Here is a 27,396-nt window from a genome sequence, read left to right as displayed (position 1 = left end):
TGTGTTATTTTTTTAACGTCTTAATTTTAATCTGTAATACATTAAATATCAATAGAGACAGTTGACCTAAGTAAAGCCTCTTTAAGATCCTTCAGTAATTTTTAAGTCAGGACTGAGACCAGAAAGTTTTGGAAAGAATTGTATAAGTGCACAGTTCAAGTATGTGTTCATTGTAATGTTGTTTATAATAGTTATTTATTTTTAGTTTTTTTTTTTTTTTTTTTGGGATGGAGTCTTGCACTGTTGCCCAGGCTGGAGTGCAATGGCGTGATCTTGGCTCACTGCAACCTTCGTCTCCTGGGTTCAAGTAATTCTCATGCCTCAGCCTCCCAAGTAGCTGGGATTACAGGCACGTGCCACCACTCCTGGCTAATTTTTGTATTTTTAGTAGAGATGGGGTTTCACCATGTTGGTCAGGCTGGTCTTGAACTCCTGACCTCAAGTGATCCACTCACCTCGGCCTCCCAAGTGCTGGGATTTGGGCTCCCAAAGCTACTGCACCCTGCTTGTTTATAATAGCTTAAAACATTGTTATCAACACTAATGTCCATCAATATGAACATAAGATCGATTCTATCAATATGGAATAGTAAGAGACGTAGTGAGCTCTGTGTGTATATATGTAATATTGTAATATTTATACCATCATATTTGTATCTTAATCAGACCGTATCTATTTTCCAGACATTCCTTTATCATGTGTCAAATAAAATAGTTTTTTTGAGAAGCTAGGCATATTTCTAAGTAATAATAAAGTCCAAAACTTTATTAAGAATTAGATTTTAAGGCCGAGTGTGGTGGCTGACGCCTGTAATCCCAGCACTTTGGGAGGCTGAGGCGGGTGGCTCACTTGAGGTCAGGAGCTTGAGAACAGCCTGCCCAACGTGGTGAAACCCCATCTCTACTAAAAATACAAAAATGAGCCAGGCATGGTGGCGCATGCCTATAATCCCAGCTACTCGGGAGGCTGAGGCAGGATTGTTGCTTGAACCCAGGGGGTGGAGGTGCAGTGAGCCTAGATCATGCCACTGCACTCCAGCCTCAGTGACAGAGCAAGACTCTGTCTCAAAACAAAAACAAAAACAACAACAAAAAAATTAGATTTTAGTCAGTTCACATTATTGCCGATCTTTTGACCTTAATTTTGAAGGGCAGAAATATAAGTGTTAACACGTAAAAATAAGCAGCATATGTAAGACTTGGTAAGCTAGAATGTAGAATATCTTCACTGTGCTCTTTCAGGACCACTGTACTGTTTACTGAAAAGGAGGAAGCACCATTTTGTTATATGTCTGTGTATACACTTCCACTATAGTGGCTTAAACAAATAGTTAACTTATTTTTCTTATCCAAAAATTGGACGTTGGCTATTTGATGTAACAGAGTGGTGGCATTTATTCTCATGCTGTGTCTTGTGCTGAGAAGGTTGAAAATCGGTAAAAAAAAAAAAAAAAAAAAAAAAAAAAAAAAAAGTATCTCATTAGAAACGTCGTTCATTTTTATTATTTCCAGTAGTTATGTTTCATAAAGTTACTGTGAAAACTGAATTAGCCAACACTGAGCCATTCATTGCTCCTAGCAGATATACAGGATTAAGTTCCTAAAAGCCTCTAGTCACAACATATTTGTCACCTGATCAGTACACAACGTTGTTTTATTATGGGTTTCTTTTTAAAGACACTTTATTATATTTTTTTTAATTTTTGAAACGGAGTCTTGCTCTGTCGCCCAGGCTGGAGTGCAACAGCGTGATCTCGGCTCGCCACAACCTCCACCTCCCAGGTTCAAGAGATTCTTCTGCCTCAGCCTCCCGAGTAGCTGGAATTACAGGCATGAGCCACCACACCCCGCTGATTTTTGTATTTTTAGTAGAAATGAGGTTTCATCATGTTGGCCAGGCTGGTGTCGAACTCCTGACCTCAGGTGATCCGCCTGCCTCGGCCCCACAAACTGCTGAGGTAACAGATATGAGCCACCATGCCTGGCCAGTAGAGATGGGGTTTTGCCATGTTGGCCAGGCTGGTCTTGAACTCCTGACCTCAAGTGATCCACCAACCTCGGCCTCCCACTCCTGCTGGGATTACAGGCGTGAGCCACTACGCCCGGCCACCTTATTTAATGTATACTGTTGATTGATTAACATTGAACTCAGGGTCAGCAGCCCCGTAACTTATGCCTCAGTGAAGCTTATCTAACACGTGCATTTTCTCTGTGAGGCATATTACAACCTTCTTGTGCTTAGGGACACGAGACAGTACTGCAGTACTGTGCTTAGGGGCCATATTATACAGTCAAATCGAGAAAAATGAGAAAAACAGAGCACCAAGTGGACTGCAGAAAGGACGCTTACACTGTGAGAGCTGAGAAGGCAGTGTCTTCTTCTTTGACTTCAGCTGGGAACATACACATTGGGCGACACAAATTTTTGGCCTTCCCTCTTTTGTCCACAACTGACTGCAGACATGCTGTGATGGTTGATTTTGGAGTTACAGATAAATATAAGTGAATAAGTGCATTTGCAAATATGGAATATATGAATAATGAGAAGTGAGTGTACCTGTTTGCAGGTCATTAGCCAAAACCGGGCCACATGGCTTGTTCTTAGAGTGGCCAGTGCCCATGAAGCATACATTTTTTTTTAAGTTTAGATTAATCATGATTTATTCCCCTGGCTCTGGCAATCTCCTGTCCCTGAAATCAAGAGCTCTGTGTTTGCTACATCAGCAAATCACAGTATTTCTTCATGGTAGGAAAGAGTGGGGTGGTTTTTGGGTAAACAATGGACAGTCCCCACCGTGTTTCTAATTAAGTGCTTGGCATTTGGAAGGGGGTCAGTATATTTTTGTTGAAAGAATGAATCAGTGAATGAATGGCAGGGTTGTTTTGTGGAATAGCCTTTAATTTCTGTCATATCTTGCTTGTTAAAGATTTCTCCATGTCTGTATTTTCAAACAAGTAATGTTTTGATTGACTAACTCCAAATCAAATAAAAGTTAGTATAAAAGAATAAAGTTTTACCTTATCTGGGTGACCTTCAAGTTCATATAAGTCAAAGAAAATGATAAAATATGAACCATCAGATGAAGTTGAGACATCTTTTCAGAAAAAGGCTCAGTAACCCAAGTTCCATATGGCAAAAGCTTTTCTTCTTTTTAATAACGGTTTCTTTTCTGAAATGATTGCTTTTTATATTGTGGAAGATATTAAATCCAGAACTATTAGATTTTTGTATTTAGCATATGATACTGATTTTATTATTATAAGTTGTCAGCTTTTCGTGTTATCAAAAACTAAGAAATATTTCATTTGATAACATCCTTTGTAGCTAATGCCAGTTAGAAATAAATTCAATTAATAAAGAATATTTAATTTAAATTATGTTTGAATAAAGTATATATTTGTGTTTACTATTCTAAACACTGGAATACATTGTAATTAAAGTTGACCTGCCTATCTGTCTGTCTGTCTTTCCTTCTCTCTATGCCCTGCGTTAGACCAGACACAATTTAAGGCTGTTAAATAATACATATTTCCTTTTCATTGACGTTTATGTTTATTTGATCATGGAAGTAAAATAATCTTGTTATGTAAAACTGAAAAATGGAAAAAATAAAAGGAGGGGAAATCACCCCAATTCAAATCATTTAAAAAAAATTCAATATTTTGGTCTGTTTCTTTTCAGTCTTTTTTTATACATTGAAAAAACTTAATTTTACAACATATATGTAATATGAAAATTCCTTTCGACATTCTAGGTAGCTTTTATTCTAATTATGATTAGAATACCTTTAGGGGTGGATACATTTATTCATTGCCTGTAGATGGAGAGCAGTAAATGAAGCAGCTAGGCTTAAAGTACAGTTCTCTTCAGTTCTCTTAGAATTTTTCCTCCTCGTCGTAATTTCTGTATTTCATACTTGAGAGCATGTTGGGCCTGACTTGAAACTTTATGGAAAATGAAATGTTCTTATACATTCTAACTCCCTTTTTGTTACACTGCATTTTCTCCTGTCTCCTGACCTCAGGTGATCTGCCTGCCTAGGTCCGGCAAAGTCCTTGGATTACAGGCGTGAGCCACTGCCCCTGGCCAGTAGAGATGGGGTTTCGCCATGTTGGCCAGGCTAGTCTCGAACTCCTGACCTCAAGAGATCCACCCACTTTGGCCTCACAAAGTGCTAGGATTACAGGCTTCTTTCTAGTCTTTTTAAATGTTCATCACTGTTATCTCCCCTTTCTGTACCTACTCTATGCAAAATTTCTATTCCTAAAATCTCAGCTAAGTGGGAAGAGCAAGTAAGATTATCTGAATAAAGTAATTCATACTAAGTGCAAATGACTTGTAGTCATAGCCTTTTAGAGGGATGTCTATATTTCATCTCAAGGTATTCTTTTTTTTTTTTTTTTTGAGACGGAGTCTCGCTCTGTCGCCCAGGCTGGAGTGCAGTGGCGCAATCTCGGCTCATTGCAAGCTCCGCCTCCCGGGTTCACGCCATTCTCCTGCCTCAGCCTCTCCGAGAGCTGGGACTACAGGCGCCCGCCACCACGCCCGGCTAATTTTTTTGTATTTTTAGTAGAGACGGGGTTTCACCGTGGTCTCGATCTGCTGACCTCGTGATCCGCCCGCCTCGGCCTCCCAAAGTGCTAGGATTACAAGCGTGAGCCACGGCGCCCGGCCTCAAGGTATTCTTAAACTCCCTGGCTGCTACAGATGTGTGCTAAAAAAAAAATAGATGCTCAAACTCAGATGGGTGTTTGATAAGAAAAATAATCTGAGTGGTATTTTAGGGCCATGGAGAGCCTTCTCTTGGGCATACAACATGCTCACTAGAGAAGGGCCAGCAGGCATCAAAACGCTTGCACCAACCCCTGTTAACTCTCATTCCATGGCTATCAGCAGATGATTGACCTTTTAATAAAAATCGATGAGAATTTGTAATTAATTATAGTGCACTTGCAGCTGCAACATTTAATTCCATGTCTCTTAAGGCTTCTTCTTTGAAGGTTTCTTTACTTAGGAACTGGGCAGCATGCTGGTCTTTCTTACAAACTTAAAGTATCGTTTTAAGAGAGAATGAATTAATTGAGATTTTGTCATTGCTTACTTCCAAGGAGACTTGAGGCAATTTACAGTTAAAAGTTAAACAAAGTATTATACATAATTGTAAAATAGAAGAGCATATATTTAAAGCAGGCAGAAGGAGAAGATGCCCTCAGGCCTCTGAAATGAACAAAGGACTCCAATTAGTGAATTTAGCTTTTGATTTTCCCACTCCCGAAGCTGAAGTGGAAGCATGGTGCTGGTGTGTTGTTTTCCGATTGGAGGAAGTAGGAGAGAGAATTTTTCTAGAGTGACAAAATATTTTCTGGAACTGAACTCAAGGTGGGCATCTTTTGCCATTTTGAAGGCTTAGGTCATCGTATGTTTATGAAAATATTGATCAAATATTCTTATACCTTATTTGAAATTTTACCCATGGTACTTTTTAAAAATGTATTTACTGTGATATTTGTACTAACAGTAGTTATATACTTAAAGGGTGTTTCATTTCAATCTTAGGGAAAAATCAGATTTTTTTCTTCTTCCTCATTTTTTTAAAAAATTATTTTAGATTTCAAGAAGACTTAGGGAAATTGAACACATCTCTTAAATGATCAGAGTTGTGTTACTAGACTAGACTGAAGAGGTTGCTTATTTAAGGATGGGTGTTGTTACTAGAAAAAACTTCCTTTTCTGCAGTTCATCTTGGTCCCAGCTTTCTCCCGTCTACCCGGTGTGCTGTACCTGAAAACCAAGCCAGTGTACTTTAATACTGATTCTTCATTCACTTATTTCCGATTATTAGCTGTCCGAGTGACTTACAACAGGCAGCGTATCATCTTTTAAATACTGTTAGCATGATGAGGAGAGTTTAGAGCCGTGTGGTTTTAAAACACAAGGACCCTGGCGTTTTAATTTGCCCCTTAGGTTGTTACAGACATTACCTTGCCTAAAGCAAACAGAATGTTAGGAGTCGTAATTGCCTTTTAATATTATTGAATATTTAATAGTCTTTTCAGATTTTATTTCTACAAATGCAAGCTTCAAAAAGCATTTTTACAACTTTAAAGTTAGAGCTTCTTGAATTAGACCACTTTGAAGTCAGTTATTCTGATCACATTAAAAATCATGACTTCAGGCCGGGCGCGGTGGCTCACGCTTGTAATCCCAGCACTTTTGGGAGGCCGAGGCGGGCGGATCACGAGGTCAGGAGATCGAGACCACGGTGAAACCCCGTCTCTACTAAAAAAATACAAAAAAATTAGCCGGGCGTGGTGGCGGGCGCCTGTAGTCCCAGCTACTAGGAGAGGCTGAGGCAGGAGAATGGCGTGAACCCGGGAGGCGGAGCTTGCAGTGAGCCGAGATTGCGCCACTGCACTCCAGCCTGGGCGACAGAGCGAGACCCCGCCTCAAAAAAAAAAAAAAAATCATGACTTCAGTGAATGTAGATTGAGGTATCAAATACTTAGGATACTAGTCAAAATTTGAAATTAGAGCCAAGTACTCTGGCTACATGTGGGTTTCAAAAAGTGGTATTAATAAATGGCCTGTATACCTGTGTGGAGATGACTACATTTGTGGCACATGTGGATGTAGCTTTTTTCGGTTTTTAGCAACCATGGAAGAGATATAGAAGAAATTTTCTGATAGGGCATGGAGACGGACAGAATTTTCCTGAGCAGTTTGAGAATACACCCAGCAGCCTCAGTTTTAACTCTGCACTAGGTGCTTTGCTTGGTGCTGTGTTAGCAGGCGCTCCGTATAGATTATCTCATAGTTTGCCTTGCAGTCCCGTGAGTAAGTCACTTATTCCCACTTTGCAGAGGAGGAAATTGAGGCTATGAGACCTTACAAGGGTACGCCCCTAGTAAGTATTGCAGGTTTTGAACCCTAAACTGCTAAAACATTTTCTTTCCTTGTCCCTCAAAATAGTCCCACCATTCTTTTACCACTCACTCTTTATTCATCAGAAAGTGACTTTTCCTTCACCTGAACTGGGGTCCTGTGTAGTCTGTGTCACTTCTCAAACAATGGTTTTGTATTATGATTCATTCTGCAAGTGATGTGTGTTGGTCTGCCTTTCTTGATTACCGTCTCCAAGAAGCAGTGACTGCATTACCCTCTCTGCTGTCATCCACCTGGGACGTTATGCGATGATGCCCATGGTGGCCGGTCGGTGAGCACTTGTTGAATTCACACCTGGGGTTTGTGTTTATCAGGTGGCACAGGCTCCACAAGGATATTAGCTTTAATTTAGAGGGTTGCAGACAGTGGAAGGGGAGTACTCAAGTAGCTGGTCTGCCTCTCTGATTCTAACTGGGTCCACATATTTTGCTGTGCTTTTCCCAAAGTGCTGGATTTAAGGTGCTTGTGTTTCTCCTAGGAAGGTATGGTGCCAGTGAAGTATAGATTAATTTTCCTCAAAATACTAACCATTACATTTTTTTTGTTTTATACTTTGTGTTAGAAATGTGAAATAAGATGAAATGGAATGTAGAAAAAGGAATCCAAGGCTGGGTGTAGTGGCTCTAATCTAATCACGCCTCTAATCTTAGCACTTTGGGAGGCTGAGGTGGGAGGATTGCTTGAGTCCAGAAGTTTGAGACTACCCGGGGTGACATAGGGAGACCCTGTCTCTACAAATAATTTAAAAAATTAGCCAAGTGTAGTGGCATGCACCTGCGGTCCCAGGTACTTGGGAGGCTGAGGTAGGAGGATCACCTGAGCCTGGGAGGTAGAGGCTTCAGTGAGCTGTGTTTGTGCCACTGTGCTCCAGCCTGGGTAACAGAGCGAGACCCTGTCTCAAAAGTAAAAATGAAAGAAAAATGAATCCAAATCAATTCTGTTTTCCTATGAGTCTGTACAATTTTGACCACATCTACTGGTGTGTGTCAATAGCCATTTGATAGGTGGATGGTGGGTGTAATCACTTCAATTTTTAAAAATTCTGAAATTTTCCCAAAAATAACTAGGAAAAATATTCCAAGGATTATAAACATTCAAAGGTTTATAAAATTCTGAATTTGTACAGTGACTAAACTAGTTAATATATTAGTATTGTTTAATCTGTTAGCACTAAGATATTTCAGACGATATCCAGAAACATCTTGAAAGTTTGCATTTAAATTAAAATAATAATAAAACTGTGATGATAATGAGTAATAGTTACTGAGCACTTCTGTGAATGAAGCATGATACTAAGTTTTTAAGTTTTATTTAAATCTCATTACACCCATGTAATATTTTTATTATTATTTATGCTCATTTTAGCTCAGTGGTTTTGAGAGGTTAAACTGCTTAGTATTACACAGCTGCTAAGTGGTTGTATTAGTCAGGGTTCTCTAGAGGGACAGAAGTAATGGAATATCTATCTATCTATCTATCTATCTATCTATCTATCTATCTATCTATCTATTTGAGTTTATTAAGTATTAACTCACTTGATTACAAGGTCCCAATATAGGTCATCTGCAGGCTGAGGAGCAAGGAAGCCAGTCTGAGTCCCAAAACTGAAGAACTCGGAGCCCGATGTTTGAGGGCAGGAAGCATCCAGCATGGGAGAAAGGTGTAGGTGGGGAGACTAATCCAGTCTAGCCTTTTCACGATCTTCTGCCTGCTTTTATTCTAGCCGCGCTGGCAGCTGATTAGATGGTGCCCACCCAGGTTGAGGGTGGGTCTGCCTTTCCCAGTCCACTGACTCAAATGTTGATCTCCTTTGGCAACAACCTCACAGACATACCAGGAACAATGTGTTGCATCCTTCAATCCAATCAAGTTGACACTCAATATTAACCATCACAGAGACTTTTTAGGTAATTAAGACATGTTACTAGGAAGGAGCTCTGAATAATGAGTTGATAATATAGGAATGTGTTGTAGGTGGGTTGTTTTCTCTACAGGAAGTTTAAGGTGGATTCTGTGGGTCCCAGGGCTGGGGGGAATTTGGGAGTCACTAGGATTTTTTTGTTTTCTATATCCATTCCAGGAAACTTCCTTCCTACTGTCTGGTAACTGGTTTTATTGTTTTAGCACAGAGTTTCTAAACACGGACATACTCTTTCCCTCTGACACCCAAGAAGGATAGAGAGATGGTCCCTAAAATAGTACCCCCATAGTTGAGGTTTGAGGGACCCAATTAATTTCCCTCCCCACTTCTTAAAAATTTCTTAGAGATGGTTGTTCCTGCTATACCCATATCTAAGTTTTTAATTTGTGTACTGGAAGACTGGAAGAACAATTAATTTTGCCCAGTTTTAATTTTCTTTTTACATTTCAGTAGCTTAGGCTGTTGAAGAAACTAATTATGGCCCAGCCTATACCTGGAAGAGAGGACTTCACCTGTGCTCCGTGAACCACTGTGTCTGGGACACTGAGTAACCCAAGAATTTTCTTTGATATTGACATAGATCAATCTTCTTGATCTATGAATTTCTGAAAGAGAATTTATAATATCTAACTCTTATATGGTACCTGCTACATTCCAGGCCCTGCTTCAACTTATTGTTCACGTTTGTATGAACAAGTGATAAGGGATTCCTTTTTGCTTTTTTTGAAGAGGGTGGGTTGCTAACGATCCCATTTATTTTGGTAAAAAATAAGATCAATATCTTCTCTTATTTGGTGGTGCAATACTAATATTCATCTTTGATACATTCCTCTTACTTTTTTTTTTTTTTTTTTTTTTTTTTTTTTTGAGACGGAGTCTCGCTCTGTCGCCCAGGCTGGAGTGCAGTGGCGCAATCTCGGCTCACTGCAAGCTCTGCCTCCCGGGTTCACGCCATTCTCCTGCCTCAGCCTCCTGAGTAGCTGGGACTACAGGCGCCCGCCACCGCGCCCGGCTAATTTTTTGTATTTTTAGTAGAGACGGGGTTTCACCGTGGTCTCGATCTCCTGACCTCGTGATCCGCCCGCCTCGGCCTCCCAAAGTGCTGGGATTACAGGCTTGAGCCACCGCGCCCGGCCCCTCTTACTTTTTTAAGATTACTTTTTGGCTGATCATGGTGGCTCACGCCTGTAATCTCAGCACTTTGGGAGGCTGAGGTGGGCAGATCACTTGAGGCCAGGAGTTCGAGAGCATCCTGGCCAACACGGTGAAACCCCATGTCTACTAAAAATACAAAGATCAGCTGGGCGTGTTTGTGCACGCCTGTAATCCCAGCTACTCAGGAGGCTGAGGCATAAGAATTGCTTCAACCCGGGAGGCAGAGGTTGCGGTTTTTTATTCAGAAACTCCAGTTCTGGATGGACTTTTTAGACAAACACTATGCAAACAGCACGTTCTCTACTTTTCTGAGACTACCATACTTTGCCTTAAAATATGCACAATTTCTGTCATCTTCAAATTTGGTTTTATTTATTGGTTGCACAAGAGAAATAGAACCAAATAATTTTGGAGCTGGAAGAAAACTTATCTAACTCCTCTTCTGCAGTATTGGAAATTCCCTTACCTCATGTCTAGCAAATATACTTACTACTAGATTCTCCTTAAACATGTCAAGTCACTGTTCATCACCTGAGCTTCTTAGGTATGTTGATTCTGCTCGTTATTTTTTAAAACCAAGAAGAAACATTTTGTATGTACTCATGGATCTTTATTTTTAGCCAACAGACGTAGCCTCTGATTAACCTAGACAAGAGAGAGGGAAGTGAGAAAATCTGAGGAGCCAGGTCTAAGGAACGCAGGGTTCAGAGCAGCCCTGGGGATTTCGTCTTAAAGAGGTTTCCTAAAGAAAGAACCCTCTCCCAGTTTTGGCTGCGGTTCTCACCTTGGCTTGGCATTCTATGCTGGACATCTTTTGGCAATTTGGGGCCTCCTTTGTTTACAGGTCTGTTGGAAGCTAAGTTGCCTTGTTTCCTACAATAAAGATTGTTTTCCAGGGTGGGGAGTGGTGATTAGGTTTTACTGTCCTACTTGCTCTTTTTTTATGGGGAGAGTCAAGGAGATTAAAAAATGACATAACTGCCATAATTTCCCCAGAATTCTCTTGTTTTTAAATCCGACTGAATCTTGAGTAATATTCTTATATTCCTAATTTCTTTTTTTTTTTTTTGAGACAGAGTCTCACTCTGTTGCTCAGGCTAGAGTGCAGTGGTGTGATCACAGCTCACTGTAGCCTCAATCTCTCGGACTCAAGCCATCCCCCCACCTCAGCCTCCCAAGTAGCTGGGGCCACAGGCTTGTGCCACCATGCCTGGCTAATTTTTTAATTTTTTTTTTTTTTGTAGAAATGAGGGCTCACTATGTTGCCCAGACTGGTCTTATTCTTTATCTTCTTTATTTATTCGTTATCTTCTTGATCTATGAATTTCTGAAAGAGAATTTATAATATCTAACTCTTATATGGTACCTGCTATATCCCAGGCCCTGCTTTAACTTATTGTATATTGGTCATTTTTTCCTTAGAGATCTGTGACGTATACTTTATAGATTTTGAGACTGGGTATATTGGTTACTTTGTACGTAACAGTTGGTGATGGAAGTCTTTTGTCACTGTGTATTGGCTTTATCTCTATTAATGCATTTAAACTTTAAGTCTCTCTTTTTCCAAAACTTGTGTAGTTACACAGGCGTTTTTCGAGTTCATATTTGCCTGACACATCCTTTTCATTCCACCATTGCATGTCCTTTTGTTTGAAGTGTGTCTCGTGAATAGCTAAGTGTTGATTTGATTTTATCCAGTTTTATTGAAGAATGGTAGTATAGTGGGTGGTTACCAGCAGAGCTTTAGGGCCCGATCGCTTGGGTTTGGCTTGTTGCTGGAGTATTGATATCTAGAAGCTGGAGTTCTGCCCTTGGGGGTGGATGGAATTTTTCGACGTTGCTTTATTTAGACTTTTAACCACTCCCCATGTTTTACGCCCCATAACTCACTTCTGTTCTTTCAGGGGTGAGGTACCTGATGTATTCAAGTTCTGATTCTCTATAGGATTCCGTTTTTATCCTTTCAGTATCACCTGCCACTTTCACTTTATGGTATGATGCCTTAGCAGTGTGTACTACTCCATCTACTTTTTATCTTTTGAAAATGTATTGAAATATATATAAAGTCGGCATAATAAGACTGCTTACCTTGTACAGAACTGTTTCAAATTTAGTGTGAGTTAATAGATGTAAAGAGCTTCGTACTGTGGCTGTCATATCAGAAGTGCTTAGAAAGAGCTGTTCTGTTTTGTCATTGATGTTAGTATTATAGGTTGACTTTTAGTGCCCTTGAGCACCTTGAAACTATACACAGTCCTGTCTGATCCTTCTCACTGTTAATTTTACCATCAGATTTATTTTTATTTTATAATTCAGGTTTTTAAAAATATCTGCTTTTTTGTTATCCAGGTGATTTGGGGGAGATAACTTTAAAGCATGTCGATTCAGCATGTCTAAAGTAGTAATTGAATTAAATGGAATTTTAAAACCATTTTCTCAGGAGGAGTATATTCATAATTAAACTATATGATAATTTAAGACAAAATTTTTGTATTTGAAGGGTATAGAATACTTTTAACCAGTTTATGGACTGGATTTGAATATGATATGGATAGATCAGTATCTATGAAGTGAAGTGTTTTAATCTAATTGGAAATGTCTCTAAATTTTAATTAAATTTATGTTAAAAAGAACATTAATGGTGGTGATAGTTGCACAGCAATCTGAATATGGTTAATGCTACTGAACTGTGCACTTGAAATGGTTAAAATAGTGAATTTTATGTTATGTATATTTACCAAAGTTTTAAAAAATAACATTTTTTTTTTGTGGGGGTCTGGGGTTGTGTACAATATCATTCTCCTTTAGTACATGGAGATCTATAGGTCCAGGGCCATGCGTTATTATTTTTTTCTCTGAGATTCTTTTTCTTCTTTAATTTTAATAGGATTTTGGGGAACAAGTGGTGTTTGGTTGCATGAGTAAGCTCTTTAGTGGTGATTTCTGAGATTTTGGTGCATCCATCTCCCAAGCAGTGTACACTGAACCCAATGTGTAGTCTCTTATCCCTCACCCCCTCCCAACCTTTCTCCTGAGTCCTCGAAGTCCAGTGTATCATTCCTATGCCTTTGCATCCTCATAGCTTAGCTCCCACATATGAGTGAGAACATACGATGTTTGGTTTTCCATTCCTGAGTGACGTTACTTAGATTAATGGTCTCCAACTCCATCTAGGTGGCTGTGAATGCCATTATTTTGTTCCTTTTTATGGTTGAGTGGTATTCCATGGTGTATATATATACCACATTTTCTTTATCCATTTGTTGATTGATGGGCATTTGGGCTGGTTCCATATTTTTGCAATTGAAAATTGTGCGGCTATAAATGTGTATACAAGTATCTGTTTTGCATAATGACTTCTTTTCCTCTTGGTAGATACACAGTGGCATTGCTGAATCAAATGGTATATTTACTTTTAGCTCTTTAAGGAATCTCCACACTGTTTTCCATAGTGGTTATACTGGTTTACATTCCCACCAACAGTGTAAAAGTGTTCCCTTTTCAGTGCATCTATACCAACATCGATTATTTTTTGATTTTTTGATTATGGCCATTCTTGCAGGAGCGAGGTGGTATTACATTGTGGTTTGGATTTGCAATTCCCTGATAATTAGTGATGTTGAGCATTTTTCCATATGCTTGTTGGCCATTTGTATATCTTCTTTTGAGAATTGTCTGTCCATGTCTTTAGCCCACTTTTTGATGGAATTGTTTTGTTCTTGCTGATTTGTTTGAGTGCTTTGTAGATTCTGGGTATCAGTCCTTTGTCGGATGTATAGATTGTGAAGATTTTCTCCCACTCTGTGGTTTGTCTGTTAACTCTGCTGATTATTTCTTTTGCTGTGCAGAAACTTTTTAGTTTAATTAAGTCTCATCTATTTATCTTTGCTTTTGTTTCATTTGCTTTTGGGTTCTTGGTCATGAAGTCTTTGCCTAAGTCAGTGTCTAGAAGGGTTTTTCTGATGTTATCTTCTAGAATTTTTATGGTTTCAGGTCTTAGATTTAAGTCTTTGATTCATCTTGAGTTGATTTTTGTGTAAGGTGAGAGATGAGGATCCAGTTTCATTCTTCTATATGTGGCTTGCCAATTGTCCCAGCACTATTTGTTGAATAGGGTGTCCTTTCCCCACTTTTATGTTTTTGTTTGCTTTGTTGAAGATTAGTTAGCTATAAGTATTTGGGTTTATTTCTGGGTTCTCTATTCTGTTTCATTGTGCCTGTTTTTATACCAGTACTATGCTGTTTTGGTGACTGTGGCCTTGTAGTATAGTTTGGAGTTGGATAATATGATGCCTCCAGATTTGTTCTTTTTACTTAGTCTTGCTTTGGCTATGTGGTCTCTTTTTTGGTTCCATATTAATTTTAGGATTTTTTTTTCTAGTTTTGTGAAGAATGATGGTGGTGTTTAGATGGGAATTGTATTGAATTTGTAGATTGCTTTTGGCAATATGGTCATTTTCACAATATTGATTCTACCCATCCGTGAGCATGGGATGTTTTTCCATTTGTTTGTGTCATCTGTGTTTTGTAGTTTTCCTTGTAGAGGTCTTCGCCTCCTTAGTTAGGTGTATTCCTAAGTATTTTATTTTATTATTTTTTTTTGCAGCTATTGTAAAAAGGGGTTGAGTTCTTGATTTGATTCTCAGCTTGGTTGCTGTTGCTGTATAGCAGAGCTACTGATTTGTGTACATTAATTTTGTATCCTGAAACTTTGCTGAATTCATGTACTAGTTCGAGGAGCTTTTTGGATGAGTCTTTAGGGTTTTCTAGGTATACAATCATATCATCAGCAAACAAACAGCAACAGTTTGACTTCCTCTACCGATTTGGATACCTTTGATTTCTTTCTCTTGTCTGATTGCTCTGGCTAGGACTTCCAGTACTATGTTGAATAGAAGTGGTGAAAGTGGGCATCCTTGTCTGATTTCATTTCTCAGGGGGAGTGATTTCAACTTTTCCCTGTTCAGTATAATGCTGGCTGTGGGTTTGTCATAGATAGCTTTCATTACCTTAAGGTGTGTCCCTTCTATGCCGATTTTGCTGAGGGTTTTAATCATAAAGAGATGCTGGATTTTGTCAAATGCATTTTCTGCGTCTATTGAGATGATCATGTGATTCTTGTTTTTAATTCTGTTTATGTGGCGTATCACATTTATTGAGTTGTGGATGTTAAACCATCTGTGCATCCCTGGTATGAAACCCACTTGGTCATGATAGATTATCTTTTTGATGTGCTGCTGGATTCAGTTAGCTCGTATTTTGTTGAGGAATTTTGCATCTGTGTCATCAGGAATATTGGTCCGTAGTTTTAATTTTTTGTTAGGTCCTTCCCTGGTTTTTATACTCGGGTGATACTGGCTTCAAAGAATGATTTAAGGAGGTTTCCCTTTTTCTCTATCCTCTGGAATAGTGTCAATAGGATTGGTACTGGTTCCTCTTTGAATGTGTGACAGAATTCAGCTGTGAATCCTTATGATCTTAGACTTTTTCTTGTTGGCAAGTTTTAAATAATTACCATTTCAGTCTTGCTGCTTGTTATTGGTCTGTTCGGAGTTTCTGTATCTTCCTGGTTTAATTTAGGAGGGTTGTATTTTTCTAGGAATTTATCCATCCCCTCTAGGTTTTCTAGTTTAGGCACATAAAGGTGTTCATAGTAGCCCTGAATAAACTTTTGTATTTCTGTGGTATCAGTAGTAATATTTCCCATTTCATTTCTAATTGAGCTTATTTGGATCTTCTCTCTTCTTTTCTTGGTTAATCTTGCTAATGGTCTATCAGTTTTATTGATCTTTTCAAAACCAGCCTTTTGTTTCATTTATCTTTTGCATTTTTTTGTTTGTTTCAATTTCATTTAGTTCTTCTCTGATCTTTGTTATTGCTTTTCTTCTGCTGCATTTCGGTTTGGATTGTTCTTGTTTCTCCAGTTTTGTGAGGTGTAGCCTTAGATTGTCGATTTGTGCTCTTTCAGACTTTTCGATGTAGGCATTTAATGCTCTGAACTTTCCTCTTAGCACCGCTTTTGCTGTATCCCAGAGGTTTTGATAAGTTGTGTCACTGTTATTGTTCAGTTCAAAGACTTTATTTTATTTTATTTTTTTTTATTAATTTTTGCATACAAAAACAATAAACATTTTCTAAAAATACATACAAACAAAAAGATGCATATCAAACATATTAGGAAGGTTGCACATGGGAAGTCGGGGAATAGAAATGGGGGGTGGGAGTTAAAATAAATGAGAGAGGGACTTTATATGGATCAGTGATAATAACTCAATCCTCTATTTGACAAAGAAGAGGGAGAAGGAAGAGGAAGAAAAAGAAAGTGGGATAAAGGATCAGAAAGGGAAGAAAATAGAAAAAATTAGAGTATGACTCCAGGGTAGACCTGTTTTGTTGTCACTGAGTTGGTTGGTTGGTTTGTCTGTTGTATTCTTCATGTTTCGCCAAGTTGGCCAGACTGGTCTCGAACTCCTAGCCCGAAGTGATCAACCCGCCTCGCCCCCCAGAGTGCCGGGACCACAGGCGTGAGCCACCACGTCCAGCCCCCACATTGCTTCTGGCCTCCGTGGTAGACCTCCCAGACGGAGCGGCCAGGCAGAGGAGCTCCTCACTTCTACCCAGACACAGGGCGGCCGGGCAGAGGAGCTCCTCACTTCCCAGACGGGGCGGCCAGGCAGAGACGCCCCTCACTTCTTCCCAGACGATAGGTGGCCGGGAAGAGGCGCTCCTCACTTCCCAGATGATGGGTGGCCGGGCAGAGGTGCTCCTCACTTCCCAGACGATGGGTGGCCGGGCAGAGGCGCTCCTCACCTCCCAGACGATGGGTGGCCGGGCAGAGGCACTCCTCACTTCCCAGATGGGGCAGCCGGGCAGAGGCGCTCCTCGCTTCCCAGACGATGGGTGGCCGGGCAGAGGCGCTCCTCACTTCTTCCCGGACGGGGCGGCCGGGCAGAGGCGCTCCTCACTTCTTCCCGGACGCGGCGGCCGGGCAGAGGCGCTCCTCACTTCTTCCCGGACGGGGCGGCCGGGCAGAGACGCTCCTCACTTCCCAGACGGGGCGGCCGGGCAGAGGCGCTCCTCGCTTCTTCCCGGACGGGGCGGCCGGGCAGAGGCGCTCCTCGCTTCTTCCCGGACGGGGCGGCCGGGCAGAGGCGCTCCTCACTTCTTCCCGGACGGGGCGGCCGGGCAGAGGCGCTCCTCACCTCCCAGACGATGGGTGGCCGGGCAGAGGCGCTGCTCACTTCCCAGGCGATGGGTGGCCGGACAGAGGCGCTCCTCACTTCCCAGACGGGGCGGCCGGGCAGAGGCGCTCCTCAGTTCCCAGATGGGGCGGCCGGGCAGAGGCGCTCCTCACTTCCCAGACGGTGGGTGGCCGGGCAGAGGCGCTCCTCACCTCCCAGACGATGGGTGGCCGGGCAGAGGCGCTCCTCACCTCCCAGATGGGGCGGCCGGGCAGAGGCGCTCCTCACTTCTTCCCGGATGGGGCGGCCGGGCAGAGGCGCTCCTCACTTCTTCCCGGACGGGGCGCCCGGGCAGAGGCGCTCCTCATTTCTTCCCGGACGGAGCGGCCGGGCAGAGGCGCTCCTCACTTCCCAGACGGTGGGTGGCCGGGCAGAGGCGCTCCTCACTTCCCAGACGGTGGGTGGCCGGGCAGAGGCGCTCCTCACTTCCCAGCCGGTGGGTGGCCGGGCAGAGGCGCTCCTCACTTCCCAGACGGTGGGTGGCCGGGCAGAGGCGCTCCTCACTTCCCAGACGGGGCGGCCGGGCAGAGGCGCTCACTTCTTCCTGGATGGGGCGCCCGGGCAGAGGCGCTCCTCATTTCTTCCCGGATGGGGCGGCCGGGCAGAGGCGCTCCTCACTTCCCAGACGGGGCGGCCGGGCAGAGGCGCTCCTCACTTCTTCCCGGACAGGGCGGCCGGGCAGAGGCGCTCCTCACTTCTTCCCGGACGGGGCGGCCGGGCAGAGGCGCTCCTCACTTCCTCCCGGACGGGGCGGCCGGGCAGAGGCGCTCCTCACCTTCCAGACGATGGGAGGCCGGGCAGAGGAGCTCCTCACTTCCCAGACGATGGGTGGCCGGGCAGAGGCGCTCCTCACCTCCCAGACGGGGCGGCCGGGCAGAGGCGCTCCTCACCTCCCAGACGGGGTGGCCGGGCAGAGGCGCTCCTCACTTCCCAGACGATGGGTGGCCGGGCAGAGGCGCTCCTCACTTCCCAGACGGGGCGGCCGGGCAGAGGCGCTCCTCACTTCCCAGACGGTGGGTGGCCGGGCAGAGGCGCTCCTCACTTCCCAGACGGTGGGTGGCCGGGCAGAGGCGCTCCTCACTTCCCAGACGGTGGGTGGCCGGGCAGAGGCGCTCCTCACTTCCCAGACGGTGGGTGGCCGGGCAGAGGCGCTCCTCACTTCCCAGACGGTGGGTGGCCGGGCAGAGGCGCTCCTCACTTCCCAGACGGTGGGTGGCCGGGCAGAGGCGCTCCTCACTTCCCAGACGGTGGGTGGCCGGGCAGAGGCGCTCCTCACTTCCCAGACAGGGCGGCCGGGCAGAGGCGCTCCCCACCTCCCAGATGGGGCGGCGGCCGGGCAGGGGCTGCAATCCCAGCACCCTGGTAGGCCAAGGCAGGTGGCTGGGGGGCGGAGGCTGCCGCGAGGCCAGACCACGCCACCGCACTCCAGCCTGGGCAACACCGAGCACTTGGTGAGCGAGACTCCGTCTGTAGTTCCAGTAGCTCGGGAGGCTGAGGCGGGCAGAGCACTCGGCGTGAGGAGCTGGCGACCAGCGTGGCCAAGATGGCGAACGCGTGCCTGCAGTGAAAGGAGAAAAGGCAGGTAGCGGTGGCGCGCGCCGCCAGACCCAGGCAGCAGCAAGCCGAGTAGATTGCAGCCTGGGCCCGAGAGGGAAAAGAAGAAAGGAAGGAAGGAAGGAAGGAAGGAAGGCAGGCAGGCAATTCAAAGACTTTAAATATCCATCTTGATTTCATTGTTGACCCAACAATCATCCAGGAGCAGATTATTTAATTTCCATATATTTGCGTGGTTTTGGGGGTTCCTTTTGGAGTTAATTTCCAATTTTATTCCACTGTGGTCTGAGGGAGTACTTGATATAATTTCAATTTTCTTAAATTTACTGAGACTTGTTTTGTGCTCTATCATATGTTCTATCTTGGAGAATTTCCATGTGCTGATGAATAGAATGTACATTCTGCAGTTGTTGAGTAGAATGTTCTGTAAATATCTGTTAAGTCCATTTGTTTTAGGGTATAGTTTAAGTCCATTGTTTCTCTGTTGACTTTCTGTCTTGATGACCTGTCTAGTGCTGACAGTAGAGTATTAAAATCCCCCACTATTATTGTGTTGCTGTCTATCTCATTTCTTAGGTCTATTAGTAATTGTTTTATAAATTTGGGAGCTCCAGTGTTAGGTGCATATATATTTTGGATTGTGATATTTTACTGTTGGACTAGTCCTTTTATTGTTATATAATGTCCCTCCTTGTTTCGTTTAACTGCTTTTGCTTTAAAGTCTGTTTTGTTTATAAGAATAGCTACTCCTGCTTACTTTTGGTGTCCATTTGCATGGAATGTCATTTTCCACCCCTTTACCTTAAGTTTATGTGAGTCTTTATGTTTTAGGTGAGTCTTCTGAAGACAGCAGAAATTTAATTGGTGAATTCTTATCCATTCTGCCATTCCATATCTTTTAAGTGGAGTATTTAGGTCATTTACATTCAATGTTAGTATTGAGATGTGAGGTACTATTCCATTCATTGTGCTGTTTGTTGTCTGAATACCTTGTGTTTTTTTTATTGTGTTATTGTTATGTAGGTCCTGTGAAATTTCTGCTTTAAGGAGGTTCTATTTTGGTGTATTTCGAGGATTTGTTTCAAGATTTAGAGTTCCTTTTGGCAGCTCTTGTAGTGCTGGCTTGGTAGTGGCAAATTCTCTCAGCATTTGTTTGTCTTAAAAGACTGTATCTTACTGCATTTACGAAGCTTAGTTTTGCTGGATACAAAATTCTTGGCTGATAATTGTTTTGTTTAACGAGGCTAAAAATAGGACCCCAATCCCTTCTAGCTTATAGGGTTTTGTTGCAGGGGGGTTCATAGATCTCATGCAAGAAATAATTCAGGGTGAGTCCATAGAGTAAAGTGACAGCAAGTTTATTAGGAAAGTAAAGGAACAAAAGAATGGCTACTCCATAGATGGAGCAGCCCTGAGGGCTGCTAATTGTCCATATTTCTTGATTACATGCTAAACGAGGGGTGAATTATCTATGCCTCCCCTTTTTTGACCATATATGGTAACTTCCTGACGTTGCCATGGCATTTGTAAACTGTCATGGCACTGATGGGAGTGTAGCAGTGAGGACCACCAGTGACCTCTGGTCACTCTTACCACTATCTTGGTTTTGGTGAGTTTTAGCTGGCTTCCTTACTGCAACCTGTTTTATCAGCAAGGTGTCTATGACCTGTATCGTGTGCCAACTTCCAGTCTCATCCTGTGACTTAGAATGCCTTAACTGTCTGGGAATGCAGCCCTGTAAGTCTCAGCCTCATTTTACTCAGCTCCTATTCAAGATAGAGTTGCCCTGGTTCACATGCCTCTGACAGTTTCTGCTCAGAAATCTGCTGTTGCTCTGATAGGTTTTCTTTTATAGGTTACCTGATGCTTTTGCCTCACAGCTCTTAAGATTCTTTCCTTCATCTTTGCTTCAGATAACCTCTTGACTGTGTGTCTAAGTGATGAGTTTCCCAGGTGTTCTTTGAGTTTCTTGTATTTGGATGTCTAGATCTGTAGCAAGGTCAGACAAGTTTTCCTTGATTATTCCCTCAAATAACGTTTCCAAACTTTTAGATTTTTTTTCTTGGGAACACCAATTATTCTTAGATTTGCATGCTTAAAATAGTCCCAAACTTCTTGAATGCTTTGCTCATTTTTTAAAACTCTTTTTCCTTTGTCTTTGATGGATTGGGTTAACTCGAAAGCCTTGTCTTCAAGCTCTGAAGTTCTTTCTTCTGCTTGTTCAATTCTATTGCTGAGACTTTCCAGTGCATTTTGCATTTCTCTAAGTGCTTCTTTGATTTCTACAAGTTGTGATCATTTTTTATTTATGCTATTTCACTGAAGAATTTTCCTTTCATATTCTGTATCAGGTTTTTGATTTCTTTAATTTGGAGTTCACCTTTCTCTGGTGCCTCCTTGATTAGTTAATAATTAACCTTCTGAATTCTTTTTCTGGGAATCCAGATATTTTATCTCGGTTTGGATCCATTGCTGGTGATCTGGTGTGATCTTCTGGGGAGTGTTAAAGAGCCTTGTTTTGTCATATTACCAGAATTGTTTTTCTGGTTCCTTCTTATTTGGGTGACTGTGTCAGAGGGGAGACATGGGACTCAAGGGCTGCTGTTCAGATACATTTGTTCCAAGGGGGTTCTCCCTTGATGTGGTGTTCTCCCTCCTCCCCTAGGGATGGAGCTTCCCGAGAGCCAAACTGCAGTGATTGTTTTTGCTCTTCTGGGTCTATTCACCCAGTGGAGCTACTGGGCTCTGGGCTGGTACTGGGGAGTGACTGCTAAGAGTCCTGTGATCTGATGGAGGTAGCAGGGGCGTGAAGTGGACTTTACAAGGGTCCTTGGTTGTATTTTTGTTTAGTGTGCTGGTTTTGTTTTTGTTTTTTTTTTTGAGACAGAGTCTGTCTCTGTTGCCCAGGGTGGAGTGCAGTGGCTGGGACTTACAGGTGCACACTGTCACGCCCAGCTAATTTTTTTGTATTTTAGTAGAGACGGAGTTTCGCCATGTTGCCCAGGCTGTTCTCGAACTCCTGAACTCAGGCAATCCGCCTGCCTCGGGCTCCCAAAGTGCTAGGATTACAGGCGTGAGCCACTACGCCCGGCCCTGTGTGCTGGTTTTGTGTTGGTTGGCCTCCAGCCAGGAGTTGGTGCCTTCAGGAACACATCAGCTGTGGTCCTACAGGGAGGAAGCAAACTTGCCCTAAGGTCGCCTGTTTACCTATTCAGGTTTCTTAGGTGGTGGGCAGGGCCATAGAGCTCCCAAGAGATTATGGCCTTTGTCTTTGGCACCCAGGGCTGGTAGAGAAAGACCACCAGGGGGCAGGGATAGGTGTGTCTGAGCTCAGATTCTCTTTGGGTGGGGATTGCTGCGGCTGCTGTTGGGATGGGGATGTGGTTTTCAGTCTAATGGAGTTATGTTCCCAGGGGGATTATGGCTGCTTCTGCTGGGTCACACAGGCCGCCAGGGAAGTGGGGGGAAGCCAGCAGTCACAGGCCTCATCCTGCTTCCATGCAGCCCGCATTCCTAAAGGCTGGTCTCGTTCCCACCGTGCCCCCACAGCAGCATGGAGTCTGTTTCCAGGCAGCTGGTGACTGCGGCTGAGAACTTGCCCCAGACCACCAGCCTCCCTGCTGAGCAAGCAAGCGGCTCACATCTTTTCAGAGTCTCAGGGAGCCTGCAGTGGCGATACAGTTCCTTCAAAGGGTCTGTGGATTCTCTTAGTTTACCTGGTGTTGCTGTGGTAGTTCTTGGATCAAAAGTTCACAGTGTGAGTCCCCACACGCTGCTCTGTCTGTCCAATCGGGAGCTGCAAGCTGGTCCTGCCTCTTCCCCGCCATCTTCTGTCAGACCAAAGGACTTAGTTTTTCTGTCAATGTCTCACATGGAAGGTTCAAGAGGAGGCTCATCAGTGTGAAAATCCAAATCTTAAGGGACTGTACATAATGGAGTAAACAGAACATACTGGCGTCCGTATGTTGACTTATGTTTTCTTTCTTCAACTATGTAGTATGTTTCCCACTCATTTCTTAATGCAGAATTAATTTTTTTTCCCCACAGGAAGGAAAAGCTGATGCGATGCTCTCAGTGCCGTGTTGCCAAATACTGTAGTGCTAAGTGTCAGGTAAGACTTTTCAGCCATATGTAAGTGAAGCTTTCAAATTCTTTACTCTTAAATTTGTCCTTCACTCTACCTGTTGGCCTATGTCTACTTCTTTACAGCCTTTAATGTACTTTTACTTGTTATTCACCTGCTGAGTCGCCCAGGTCGTCAGGGACGTTAAAATGTTAAAACTAATGTTAAATATATATGGTTAAAAATTGGGTGTGTGTGTATATGTCTACTATGTGAAAGTAAATGTCTATTCCTCCCCATCTCATTGCCCCCTGACTTCAATTCTCATTTCCACAGACAATCACTGTTAAGTTTCTCATGTGTCTTTGCAGCATTTGCTTGTGCAGACATATTTGCGTATCTACATCCTATGTTTAAAAAAAACAAATATAGGTTAATCTGGCACGAATTCTTGTGTACTTGGATTTTTTTTTCATTTAACAATCTACTTTGGGGAACATTTTGTATCCCGTATGTTTCATTATATGAATTGACCATAATAACAATTTCTTTGTTAATGAATGCTTAGCACTTTTCTAATGTTTGGTATTGCCAGTAAAGCACTTCACATCCTGTTTTGCATATTTTTGCATACTTCCCCAAATTAATAGTAGGATAAATTCTTCTTCTTATATTGATTGTTGAAAGGATATATGCCTTTCGAATTTTTAAAGATAATGCCAAATTTCCTGCCAAGAGTTTGAGTTAATTTACGAGTACTGTTGTTAACATCTTTGAAATTCTTGAAAGGATGTATAATTAACATTGAACGTGACCTTTTCTTCTAACCTTATGATTAATCATTTAATAAGTAATGTAATTATGTCCTAATGAGTTACATCTTATTAAAAAGTCTAATTAGAGGTTTTGTGTCTGTGTCACTTGCCTCCTCCCTGCCACCCTCCACTCATCCTTTTTGTTTCTTATGTTTTGTATATGCACACACACCTCCAGAGTTTCTTCTTTCCTTCTTTTAAATTTAGGCCATGCTTGCCTCAGGGATTTTCTTCTCTCTCATTTTCTCCTTTGAAAGTAATTTCTTGAGATGACACGAAAAGTGGTCTTAATGGAAAAGAAATCAAAAGTTCAAAAATATCAGGAGTTCCAGGTTCTCACGCTAATTCTGGCATTTGCTGGTTAAGTTATCTCAGGGAAAACACACACTGTGTGGGCCTCAGTTTCTGAATCTGTACTAACAATAAGAGTTAATATTTATTAGGCATCCCCTGTGTGCCAGGCACTGTATTATTCCATTTGGTTTTCCAAGAGTCTTGTGAGAATTAGGTACTATTATTATTTTTATTTTATTAGTAAGGACAATGAGGACAGAGAGGCAGCCAACTTGCCAAATATTCTATAACTAGTAGGCTCTGAAGTTTCAGGAATGAAACCCAGGTATTCAGACTTTTAACTGCTCTTTTAAACCTAAATTCTGTTCTTGCTGTAACATTCTGATTAGGTCTAGTTTTCCATTATATATTGTATTATTCTTTTGTTTCTTGGCTTTTGGGTTTTTTTTCGAGACAGTCTTGCTTTGTCTCTTGGACTGGAGTGCAGTGGTGTTATCAAGTTCACTGCAGTCTTGAAATCCTGGGTTCAAGCGATTTCCCCGCCTCTGCCTCCTGAGCCACTGGGACTACATGTACGTGCCACCATGGCCAGCTAATTAAAAAAAAAATTTTGATGGAGACGAGATCTCACTGTTTGCCCAGGCTGATGTTAAACTCCTGAGCTCCAGTGATCCTCCTGCTTTGGCCTCCCAAAGTGCTGGGATTATAGGTGTCAGCCACTGTGCCCAGCCAGTATAACACTTTCTAATTAAAATAGGATAGGAAATTTCAAAACAATTGTATTATTTCCACCTCATTTTTTAAACAAAAGTTTTGTCGAAGCTAGAAAGATCCCTGATTTATGTAAGATTGTTACCAACAAGAGTAACTAAAAGCAAAAAGTGAAACATTTAATACTGCTTTTTGTACAGTATTTGTTCCAGAAATGTTGTTTTATGGTGATGTTCTAGGTGTTTTATTCACGTGAAGCTCAGCTATTTGTTCCTAGGAACTTCAGATTAAAGAGAGTACATAGAGAAGCGACAAATTATCATATTATTTGACACAAATCTAGCAAACTTGCTTTCTAATCTCAATGACCTAAACAGTTTATTAATAAAACATTTAATAAACAGTTTACTTAATAAAACATTTTTCCCCTGTTTTATGACTATTTTTCGTCTAGTGCCATGTCATCCTTTTGTAGTACACTCAAGGAAGAGAAAAGCCATTATCTGATTAGAATGAGTCACAGGAGTTTGATGGGTGGGTGTGTCATTTTGATTCACTGTAGTGCATGTGTTTTTACTACATATATTAGCTGTTTACTGTGGCATCAATAATAATGTCACTGTCAGATATACTGTGGAAGGTAACAAGAAAACAGCTAGCAAGATGAAGGAGATATATAATAACAGCTAGAGTATGTGTTTGTGTGTGTGTGGAGGGGGAGTTAAAGATTGGCCAGAACATATGCATTTAAACTGCTGTGTCTATCCCAACCTTAAAATACAGCATTAAACATTGTAATTATTGTGGATACCCACAAAACTGCGCAAAATTAAATGACAGACTGAACTGTGAACAGTAATGAACAGAACGCAAAAGCACTTGGAATGGAAATTGATACAGAGGATGTAAATCTGTAGTATAAAATCCATAATATGTATACCCCAGGGGGACATGATTTTGGTTCACTAGCTTAGCATTTGGTATGTGGGACCATGGCATCAAGTTGTCTGAGAGAGGCTGTTGGGGTATTGCAGGTGTAACATGTGCCTTGTGCCCACAGGATGGTGTCAGTGCTATTGGTATTCACCTTTCTTTCTGTTTTTTTTTTTTTTGAGACAGAGTCTTAGTCTGTTGCCCAGGCTGGGGTGCAGTGGCGCCGTCTCAGCTCCCTGCAACCTCCACCTCCCAGGTTCAAGCAATTCTTGTTCCTCAGCCTCCCCAAGTAGTTGGGACTACAGGCATGCGCCACCATGCTCAGCTAATTTTTTTGTATTTTAGTAGAGAGGGGGTTTCACCATGTTGACCAGGCTGCTCTCAAGCTCCTGAGCGCAGGCAGTCTGCCAGCCTTGGCCTCCCAAAGTGCTGGGATTATAGGCGTGAGCCACCGCACCTGGCACACATTTCATTTTTAAACATAAGCAATACAAGGATATGTTTTTATTATAAAAACACCATATAGAATCATACAGAATAAAACATAAAAGTCTTTCTCCAGCTTCCTTCCCCCACTTCTACTTCTGTTTTTCAGAGATAATCCATATGTGTCTATTTTATGGATGGACGATATACACCAAACTATTGGTTTATGCATCATATACAGTGTACACCTCTACATATGTATTTACTCCTGTGTACAGTACTGTTTCTGTTACTGGTCAAAATATTTTTGTCATCAGTGGCTTTATATTCTGGTCTATACCTTATTATGAGGTGTCTATCATATAATTTCATAGAAGGAGGTCCAGTCTTTTTTCTCTATTGGCATAAACAGAACATCACACATGATTACGAGATCAAAGAGGAGGAGCAGGCTAAAATTTCTTATAAAAAAGCATTTTCAAAACAAAAAATGGCAGCAATGGTGATAGCAAGTAAATCAATTTCAAGTAATTCACCAAGTATTATTTTACCTTTTGAGGATTTAATTTGATTTATAATATATACATTTCTAGTTGAATGAATTAATTGCTGAACAAAATAAGCAGTTAGGCACTCCATCAAATTGTAATTTATATACTTTTTAAAAGTACTGTATTAGCAGATACAAGCTCTATTTTATATTGATAATTATAGACCTCTTTAAAAATGTGAATCGTATTTTTGGGCTTACATTTTATGCTTAGTTATAGAATGATTTGATTCATATTTGATGGGTAGAAAATTAATCCTACATTAGTAAGCACTTAGCAGAGTGATTTAATAAGCTGGTTCTTAGACTGCCATACCCAAAGCAGTGATAATGAAGTCAAGCTTTGTGTATTTCATAAATGTTCTATGCTTGGCCTCAAACCGATAGGCTTTGCATGGAATGTACTGTAGGTAAGTCAGCTTTGTATCTAACTGTAAACGCAAAGGGAATGCTACATGAAGTTTAAAACGATTTGGTCATATTTCAGTTTTTGACCTCCACAGGTGTCTGGGCCGGAAGTTTTTCTTTTCTCACTTCACCTTTGCATGCTGCGTGATCTTATCTACTCCCGTGACTTCAAGTGGCATCTGTATATTAATCCTTCTCAAGACTCCATCTCCAGTCTCCTTTCTCCTGATTTCCACTTGGCTGTTGCACAGGTGTCTCTGGTGTAACATGTCTAAATCTGAGTACATTGTCTTCCCCCAGACCCACTTCGCTTCATGTTTTCCAGACTCAGTGAACAGTTTCACCAGCCACCCAGCAGTCTGAGTTGCCAGGTGTCATCTCC

The 27,396-nt window shown here is 42.0% G+C and overlaps 1 protein-coding gene across 2 annotated transcripts in view; it reads left to right on the top strand.

The window, feature by feature from the left end:
• The window catches only part of SMYD3 (SET and MYND domain containing 3), a 745,729-nt gene that overhangs the window by 128,904 nt on the left and 589,429 nt on the right, over positions 1–27,396 (top strand). For both annotated transcript variants that reach the window (XM_055234699.2, XM_055234700.2), the window contains exon 2: positions 22,862–22,925. In XM_055234699.2, the coding sequence (XP_055090674.1) occupies positions 22,862–22,925 (64 nt within the window). The remainder of the gene's footprint in view (positions 1–22,861; positions 22,926–27,396) is intronic.

Source organism: Symphalangus syndactylus, chromosome 19 (genome assembly GCF_028878055.3).
Source record: "Symphalangus syndactylus isolate Jambi chromosome 19, NHGRI_mSymSyn1-v2.1_pri, whole genome shotgun sequence".
Classification (NCBI taxonomy): Eukaryota; Metazoa; Chordata; class Mammalia; order Primates; family Hylobatidae; genus Symphalangus; species Symphalangus syndactylus.
The sequence above is the reverse complement of the archived record's forward strand: the minus strand, read 5'-3'. Positions and strand labels throughout refer to the sequence as shown.